The sequence below is a fragment of the Microtus ochrogaster genome, chromosome 8 (assembly GCF_000317375.1).
Source record: "Microtus ochrogaster isolate Prairie Vole_2 chromosome 8, MicOch1.0, whole genome shotgun sequence".
Classification (NCBI taxonomy): Eukaryota; Metazoa; Chordata; class Mammalia; order Rodentia; family Cricetidae; genus Microtus; species Microtus ochrogaster.
The window spans coordinates 54,369,009-54,379,115 of record NC_022015.1 but is presented as its reverse complement, the minus strand read 5'-3'; the positions used below and the strand labels follow the sequence as shown (position 1 = coordinate 54,379,115).

The 10,107-nt window shown below is 34.1% G+C and overlaps 1 protein-coding gene across 1 annotated transcript in view; it reads left to right on the top strand.

Moving 5' to 3' along the window:
• LOC101985527 (COBW domain-containing protein 1) overlaps positions 1–10,107 on the top strand; it is a 46,900-nt gene that overhangs the window by 17,986 nt on the left and 18,807 nt on the right. The window contains exons 7-9 of the mRNA XM_005352085.2: positions 3,847–3,893; positions 5,604–5,690; positions 8,260–8,304. Of these exons, the coding sequence (XP_005352142.1) occupies positions 3,847–3,893; positions 5,604–5,690; positions 8,260–8,304 (179 nt within the window). The remainder of the gene's footprint in view (positions 1–3,846; positions 3,894–5,603; positions 5,691–8,259; positions 8,305–10,107) is intronic.

Sequence of the window (10,107 nt, the reverse complement as noted above, 5' to 3'; positions counted from 1 at the left end):
TGTGTGTGTGTGTGTGTGTAGGCCCTACTGTTTAGCCTAGGCAGTCTTGAACTTGGTATGTAACCCAGGCTGCCCTCAAACTCATAATCTTTCTTCTACATCTCCTGAATGCTGGGATTATAGTTGTGGGTCACTAACCTCAGTGGGTTTCTTAAAGAAAAGTTGTAATTTGTTAAAAAAAAAAACAAACAAACATAGATTTAACTAGAGGCATTCAGATATAGAATTAGAGTGAGGGAGGAAAAGAGAGAGAAGCAGACTGACTTAGGAAAAGGACAGTATGTACCCTTGTGTGGGTATGGGCTTTTCAATAGAAAAAAATTATGTAATGGCTATTTTCAAATTATATTTCAAGAAAATTTAATTGGAGATAGTAAAAATTAAAAACTCACTAGAAAATTTAAAGTCCTCATTGTGAACATTTTTTATAGGCATGTTTGAGTTAATTTCTTCTTTAAGTTGATTCACAAATTTGGAATACATAAGATAGCAGCTAGGACATTTTATTTGCTTTTTTTGTATAAATTTAACATGCTTTACCCAAAGTCAAACTCTAGTGTTTTATATTTATAGAAATAATTTTATATCTAGTTGTATACAGAGAAGAATTAAATAAAATCTTTACTGGCATGATAAAGACCCCTAAACAAAGCAATGTTCTGAATAATGCAAACACAGTATATGTTTAACCCCTTGCCACCTTGATAAAACCTCTTAAATTATTAAATCAATATACCTACACAAAACTGACATACTGTCAAGATAATGGAAACTTTAGATTTTCCAAGTCAGATGTCAGATAAATAACTTTGCCTTTATATAAAGAATTTGCCAACTTGTCCAATTCCTCTGGTTGCAAAGCTTGACCTCAGTAGCTGCTTGTGATTCAGAGAATTCTGAGGCAGTACAAGTAATGACAGTTGGATAATGGGCAGCAATTTAAGGGTGTCATGCTTCACAGAGCCAGCCCATCACAAGTACAGCTGAGAAATGGTACCCTGTGGCCAGCCAGCCAAATTGAAACTGAAGTGGTAATTGATATCATAGGCTATCACTCTAATGGGATTGTCACCCATTGATCTGAAATATTCATTTTTTAATCATGGGCAAAGAATTGGACAACTTAAAATGACAGCTCTCTGTTTTCAAGGCTTGACATCTAGGCACTGACATTGTTCTTTTCAGTTCTACAGATGTGACAGCATTTAATGCAATAGAATCAATGAATGAAGTTTACATAGAAAAGGTCAACTAAGAGATTTCTTTCTGAGTCTTCTGTTGTATTGCACAGGCTATTGAAACTACCCAGTCAGAAATCAGTTTGGCTTGGAAAAGTCCAGAAAAATAAATAGACTGACATTATGTGATAATTTTTTCAAACCTGAGACCACATTAGATCTCTAACCAATCCTTGTTAAAAAGAAGAAAAGAAAAAAAGTGCTGTTATTTCTCTCCCTTTTCTTTGTCTGATGTCTGACATCTTTGACATTGGATTTGTTTCCGCTGTGGTCAGCTCAGTTCTTTCTTAGTTAATGAATTTTTAGACCATTTTGATTTATTTTCTTTGTTTGCTCCTGCTTTTTTATTTCTGCGGGAAAGAACTTCTGTAGCTCAAGTTGTGACTATGGTGGTAATTTATTTGAATGATTTTTTTTTGTTCCCCAACTTTATTGAGCCATAACCCACAAATAAATATTGTATAGATTTAAGGTATGCAATTTGCTACCCTAATCTGTCTGTGTATATGTTCTAAGAACATTGTGAAACAGTCAGATACTAATCTTATACATCAGCTTACATAGTTACCAGTTTTTGCTAGCATATAGGGTTAGATCTGTTGTTCCGTCCTATAGTCCAAATTTTAGTTGTCATGCTGTAATTAGCTTTCCAGAATAAATTTCCAGAACCTATACTTCTTTTGAGAAACTAGAACTTGTGTACATTGGCCACCATCTCACCTCCTTATTTTGTTTGTTGTGGTAGGCCACATTGGGAGATTGAATGATTATTCTTTGAATATTTTGGTTTGTTGGGTTCATTAGTACTAAAATTATTATTGCCTTTTTTGAAATATAAACAAAAGCTGCAGTCTCTAGCAGAGATGAGGAATCCTTTGGAGATAGGTGCGTTTATTTTTTACTTTTATAAAACTTTGCATTGTATGCCTATATAGGTAGAATAGAACATCAAAATTTATGTTTTTGTTATTTTATAAATGGAAGTCTGACTTATGACCAAGTATCTTTTGAATAACACACAAGGTTTTGGTATTTTGTAGGCTTAACTTGGGGAAGTAGGACTTTCATAAGGGAAATGTCAGGCTGATACCCAGAAAAAAGTGCCAGTGTACATTTGCTCCTTTTTATGCTTAGAAAGCTTTCATAGGTGCATAGACAGGGCATTTATCCCTTTTTCTATTATCACATGTGCTTGTAATCAAGTTGTACATATTGGTGGGCTTTTATTTGGGGAAATTTTAAGTTACTTTGTTCTTAATCTCTTTATGTGTCTAGAGGTAAGCAAATGTTAATGTGTCCCATTTAGCTCTGAGTGAAACTTTATCTTGGATAAATGACTCAAAACATTGTAAGTTGCTTTGTGAAAGTGCCAAGGTTTTTTTTTTATTATTGCATTTAAGAAAAATTTAAAGTCATTAATTTTAATATCTTTTTTACATGTTACAAAGTCACAATCAGGTACATCTATTGGCATCATGTAAATGAAGCTTTCAGTAGAGCATCTTGAAAAGTATTTCAGTTTTACAGAACGTTGAAATATAAACAAAAGCTGCAGTCCCTAGCAGAGATGAGGAATCCTTTGGAGATAGGTGCATATATTTTTTACTTTTATAAAACTTTTTATTGGAAAGGATCATCTAGATGCAAATGTATGATTTTTGACTGCTTAGTGAAAAGAGATATGTTGCTATATGTTGTGGAACATTTTTCAAATAACAGAATTTATGTGTCTATGTCAACACATGGGAGTGTTAACTGTGAATTTGTAGACTGTTTCAGGGCCTGATGATAGCTTTATTTTCTAGATGCAGAGTATATAATACTAAGTAGGTTTGTTGACAGTAAAAAGCCATGGGTAATTATGAAAACATGAATATTGGTCTTTTGGCATTGGGTAATTATTGATACAGTAAACTTGATTCTGTAAACTCTGTAACTGGGGAATGAATATGTGATTGAATTTATAAAAGTGTATTAAAAAAATGAAATGACTATGTTACTGTTATGACTTTGGTTATGATCTTTAGAAGAAAAAAAGATTGCCTCTTAACAAAGTCTATTAAATAATCATCAGTGTGTCTTAAGTTCTAAGCTATAATAGTGACTTCCCCATGAATTGTGAAACTAGCCTGGCAAAATGTGATATAATTTGCACATAATTTTCTATATACTATTATGTAATTATTGAATAGCATTCTACGTGAGACTGGTTGTACATGGCATAAAAGCTTTTAAAAAAAGATTTTAAATTGTGTTTACTTCTATCAAGTATGCTTTTAATTAAAAAATAGTCTGGTGGTGATATGTAAAAACAGTATTCTGTGATGATGAAGACAACCCCTGGGAACCCTTATGGCAGAGATGACTTCAGGATATAAATAGTGTTGAGAGAGGGGCTGCTTTCTGGAGGTGAACAGAACGTTGGCCTTCTAAGTTGTTACAGTAACTAACTAGATAAGTCTTTCTCCATTCATGTTTAGTAGTGGAACTTAAAGTCTCATTAAGACAAAAAAGATAGCTTTAAAGTAAAATCCTTTTTTTTGAGTTGACATTAGATTTCTGCATTGCATTATAGTAATTGTTTTAAAATTTTGTTTGTTTTGTTCAGCATTTAACTGAAGAAAAACCTGATGGCCTTCTCAATGAAGCTACTAGGTATTCATATTTAAAGCTTATATTGATTACTAACCAGCTAGAAGGAAGACGATCAGTAACATAAAACCAAAACCAAAACAACAGACAACAAAGAACTTAAAAATATGAAGATAATTAAGGCAAACATTCTCTTCCTCTCACACGTCATTGCTGTCTACCAGTCATGGACTCACACCAGCATGTTGTTTAAGCCGTTTATATTGTGGGATGAAGTGAATGGTGGGCACAGGACTTAGTTGATTTTGATGAACTGAGAAGATTTTTTTGTTTTCTTATTTTTTGGTTTTTCAAGACAGAGTTTCTCTGTAGCTTTGGAGCCTGTCCCGGAACTAGCTCTTGTAGATCCGGCTGGCCTTGAACTCACAGAGATCCGCCTGCCTCTGCCTCCCAAGTGCTAGGATTAAAGGCGTGTGCCACCACTGCCCAGCTTGAATTGAGATTTTTAACACTTATTATAAGCATCTTATTCTCATGCCAATTTTTGAAATTGAAGATAGTAAGTTGCTTCCTTAGAAACTCCCTACTTCCTCACTGTACTTAATACAGAGGAACAAATACTGAAATACTTTTGACTTGGCCATTAAAACAATTTTTAAGTATTTCTATGTCTTGTTTTGTCTGTAGACTTACAAGTATTTAAATTAGTTTTCCTACCCCAAGCATATTTTCACTAATGAGATGAAGGTTTTGAAACCAAATACGCTGCTGGGCTTAAGAGCGAGGCCTTCTGGGATCCCAGCACAGGAAATAAAGACTAAGCAAATGATTCCTTGTTATCTTGGAATTTGATAATTGAATTCTTTGGTAACCCTTCCTAAATATTGTGTTTTTGTGTAATTATGATTTAAATTAAAATGAATTTTAATATGATTAACTTTTTCCTCACAAAATGGTTATTGTAGAAAATATACATAAGCCAAATAGAAATATCAGAAAGTTGTGAAGTCCATGAGAGATTAAATAGAAGGTCTCCAATTTAAAGACTGTGACTGTTAGTATTTGAAAATGTGGACCTTCTGTCTTTAGTCACATCAGATTACTTAAATAGAAGTAGGATTGTGATATACAGTCTGTAGTTATTTTTTTTTCAATTTTGCTTGTGTTCTTTGATTAGTATCTTAATAACAGACTTAGAAACTAGTAATTCAGTGATTAGAATTTCTAGAAGAATTGAGGAAAATAATCTGTTATGTAGCATTTTATCAGTTGGAGTCTTTAACTGGGATTTTTTTTTCTGTCTGTCTATTTTACAACAATAATATTCATGGGATGAAGAAGATATTTACACAAGATCTTGATATATTTTTGATATATAGTATTATAAAGCAAACTTTTTAATGTTAAGTAAACTTTTCTCTTTCTTTGAAAATTATGGTAAATTTTACAATTTTTATCAAATAGGCTATCCTTATTCCCATCATAATAGATAGATAGATATGAATTTTTTTGCTTTTCTTTAATACACACACCACAAACTGAAAATTATTCTTTATTAAAAACTCTGGAGGCTTATCTTTATAGAATCAGTAACAAATAATTTTTGGATGAGCTTATATAGTAATGTATGAAATTATTCTGTAGAATGAGTAGATTGGGAATAAACTGAGGCCAAACTAGTTCTTAATTGAAATGTTGACTTAAATGTTGTTTCTAAACGTTTTTGTGATTTCTTAACATTTTTCTTCTGACAATTGTTCTTTGATGTTTTAGGCAAGTTGCTTTGGCAGACATGATTCTTATCAATAAAACAGACTTGGTTTCAGAAGAGGAGCTAAACAAATTAAGAACAACTATCAGGTACAGTAGACAGTCCTTGACTATTGTATTGTAAAAGCCAAAGAAAGAATGATGGAGGAGATAGATTTGTTTACCTAAGTGTGACAATCTGTACATGTATTGAGATGTCACATGGCACCCCACCTTTATGGATAGTTTTTATATGTCAATTAAAAATAGGCCTAAATAATGGAGCTAGAAAACATCATATTGAGTGAGGTAACCCAGACTCAGAAAGTACATTATCACATATACTCACTCATAAGTGGTCTTTAAACATAAAGCAAAGAAAACCAGCCTACAAATCATAATCTCAGAGAACCTAGACAACAATGAGAACCCCAAGAGAAACATACATAGATCTAATCTTCATGGGGCGTAGAAAAAGACAAGTTTTCCTGAGTAAATTGGGAACATGGGCATCATGGGAGAGGGTTAAATGGGAGAGGAGAGGCAGGGAGGAGAGCAGAGAAAAATGTATAGCTCAATAAAATAAAATTTAAAAAAGACCTACATTCATTTTTAAAGAACAGTGAAAATTATAAGTATGTTAAATGCCTTCAGATCTAAATTTTAATATGTAAAGTATTTTCACCTTGATTATTCCTCTATAGGAGCATAAGATAAGATTCAAGGATCATTCAGGAATCACATATATTGTTCTTGACTAATTGACTGTTAAAAATAAGTAGGAATATAAGAAATAATGCACCAGCACTTGCAAAGCAAAATTTGGAATTTTTAGGTTGATATTCTAGGTCTACCAGCTCCCTTTATAAGTTTTCATTTCCTGTCTGTTCTTTGACTCTTTCCTAAGGTCAAGCCTCCTTAACTTCCTAAGACAGTTAATTTACTTTTTCATGTATATGTCTTGCCAGGTATCACCTACTCATAATGTTTTCTCACTTGCCAGTTTCTGAGTTCATCCCCTCCTTTATAATATATAATACTATATATTTTCATCTGTAGAGCCTATTTTCTCTTTTCCTCCCATTCCTTAACAGTCTTTCTTGGTCAAATTTTTCACTTCCGCTTGAACCCCTTCTTGATTTTAATGGTTTTCTTATTTGTCAACTGTGCTTTGTCTTCCAGATTGTTTTATGTGTACATTGCCTATGTGTATGGCTAATCAAAATAGAATATTATGAATGATATTGTTACTAGTAAATAATCTAACAGTCATTTTGCTGGCTATCTTGGAGAGTCCCATTCTTTTTTAAACCAACGATGGACTTTTCAAATGAAGTAAAGTCCAGGGACTGTATCTTGAATTATTTTGTAAGACCTAAATTAGATACAGTCCTATATTTTAATAACTTTCCTTATGTTCACTTTTAGTGACTGTGGAGTTTTTTTTATAATAAATTAGCACTACCATATTTAAAATCTCTGTTGACCTTACATGTTGACTGTAGTACCACTGGTTTGTATAATATATGCTATAAAACTGAATCAAAAATATATAACTCATTAAGAGGTCATTTGCAGTGATTATGATTACAAGAGAAAGAAATTTATACTTTTTTCCTCTATTTTTCTCTTATTTTAATAATAATATCCTTAGGTTTTACTATAAGAAGTAATGTTTTCTGTAGAAAGCAGATAATATTGCATAGTGTTTAGGAATATGGAGTTGAAGTCTGCCTTGGTTGCCATCACTGTTCTTATGGGGATTATTTAAGCTTCTTAAACATCATCTTCAAAACTTGAATAAAACCTGTCTTACAAGTTTGCTTTAAGTAGTACCTGAGACCTGTGAAACTGCAGATGAACCATCCCTGACACTTAGTAAGTGCTTCCTGAGCTGCTATTACAGTGAAAATTTGCTTCTTTGAAGAGGAGATTGAGACTCTCATTAAGTAGTCCAGAAGTGAAACTTAGGTCAGAATCACTGTACACAGAAGGCTTACCCATGAGAACATACTGAACAAGTAGCGCATATTTTGGATATGTGTCTGTACAGAAAAGAGAATTAATGCAATAAAAGTGCATAGGTGTTCACAGTGTTTAAGGAAATTAAAGTATCTTGTGACATACAAAGGAAACCATTTTCCTTTATTTTGGTGTTTTGTGTTTACTGTTTCTCCAGTGCGTATGTGTTAAAATTGGCTGTCATGCAAAAGTTTTGAGTATACAAGAACATTAGGAATCTCTGCTACTTATGAATCATCTTCCTTTTCATTTTGGCAGTGCTGGGGTCACACCCAGGAGTTGTGCATGTAGGCAAGCACTGTGCCAAGTTACATGCTATGCAAGGACTGTACACTAAGCCACATCCTTACCCTTTTCCTAAAGTGAAGGACCTTCTGTAACTCGCTGTCATAACTAGCCTTCCAGTTGTGTGGTAGGCTTTGAGTAACAAGTTTTCTTAAATGTGCAACTAGATTGTGTTAGATTTGTAGTTTGAAGAAAAAGAATCTAAGCCATTAAAAAATACAAATTTGTTTTCCATTTTTAGTTTTACTAATTCTGGTTACACTTGTATCTGTTTTCTTTTTTGTTTTAGGAATAATTGATTTTGTATGCTTTTTTTCTTAAAAAAAAGTTACCATTTACTTTTTAAACCCTTTCCTTTTGCTTTTTATTTCAGATCAATAAATGGACTGGGAAAAGTTTTAGAAACTCAAAGATCAAGGTACTTTTTAAAGTTATTACTAGGACTGGAGGTATATATCAGTTGTAAGGTTGTTACCTAACATGCATAAGACCCTGGAGTTGACTGTATCACTGCATTAACCATGCATAGTGCACATGCCTATACACTCAGTACTTTGGATGTGTAGGCAGGAGACTAGAAGTTCAAGGTCATCCTTGACTGTGTAGGAAGTTCAAGGATAGGCTGGGCTACCTGAGGAGGGAGGAAGAAAAGGAAAAAGATCTATTACTAATATCACCAACAAATAATAGCCTTTGGTTGTTAAAATTGATAAGTAACTTGATTATAATATAATAAAGACATAGATGCATTAAAGTAAAACCTAAAAGTTGTCTGGATGCTCTTTACAAATTAGTTTGCTGTATTTAGTTAGTACTTTTGCTAAGAACTACAGAGCTATGATAAATAAATCTGGAAAAGCATACTCAGGAATTTTAACGTAAGGCCTTTAAATAGGTTTTTAATACTTTAAAATCTTAGTGTTGCAAAAAACTGCAATAAGAGCTGGGTGGTGGTGGTGCACGCCTTTAATCCCAGCACTTGGGAGGCAGAGGCAGGCGGATCTCTGTGAGTTCGAGACCAGCCTGGTCTATAAGAGCTAGTTCCAGGACAGGCTCCAAAACCACAGAGAAACCCTGTCTCGAAGAACAAAAAAAAAAACTGCAATAAGAATACTGTAGTAGGAGCAGTGGGCCTGCTTTTCATCCCGCCTGGCTCCCGGCCGCCTGGCTAGCTTATGCCCCAAAATAACAACACATAAATTATATTCATTTAAACACTGCCTGGCCCATTATATCTAGCCTCTTCTTGGCTAACTCTCACATCTCGACTAACCCATTTCTAATAATGTGTGTAGTACCACGAGGCAGTAGTTTACCTGGAAGGATTCTAGCCTACGTCCAACTTGGGCCGGAGCTTCATTGCGTCTGGCTCCATGGCATCTGACCTCACTTCCCTTCTTCCCAGCATTCTGTTCTGTCTACTCCACCCACCTAAGGGCTGGCCTATTAAATGGGCCAAGACAGTTTCTTTATTAATCAATGAAAGTAACTCCTCCATCAGAATACATGGATTTTTGTAATGTTTAATTTCTTAATGCATCCCTTTATTTACATCTTCTATAGCTTCTTCTTGTAGTTCTGTTCATAAATATGTGCATAATCTTCTGAAATAGTTGTACTCTTTTAAAAAAACCCCTCTGTGAACTATACTTTTGTAGATTGAACTGTTTTCCATTGACTGCTGTCATGATTTCAGAAAACCTTCAGTGTAAAGGTATTTTGTTACGCTAATATTGGGGACAAGAATGGCTTAGTAGACAGTAGACCCCTCTGAGACTCACAGCTGGTAGCCTAGTGCCACCCAGCCTGTAGCTGAGAGTCTTCTATTGTCTAATGCAGAAGAAGCCTTAGCTGTGTGACTTGCTGCAATAGCACAGATTAGAGGTGCTGACAGACTGACAAAAGTGTGAGGCAGTAATAGCAGCAGCTGCTCTGAGCATGTGTGCAGCTGGAGATTTAATTTGGTATACATCTGCAGGAGCCACAAATGCCTTTGGTGTGATCCCTCTACAGGCACTGTGCAAGCAAATGGGCTCCCAGATTTTTCGACTCTACTACAGAAACATGATAATCTAACACAAACTCAGAGCCGTTCCTCATATGTCTTCTTCCTATCTTAGCCTGTATTTGTTTTCTCCCTGATTTGCTTTCCTTTATAAATGACAGACGTTTTCATAACCCTTAAATTAGCTTTAAGAATCATGCTTTTTAAAAATTTTTA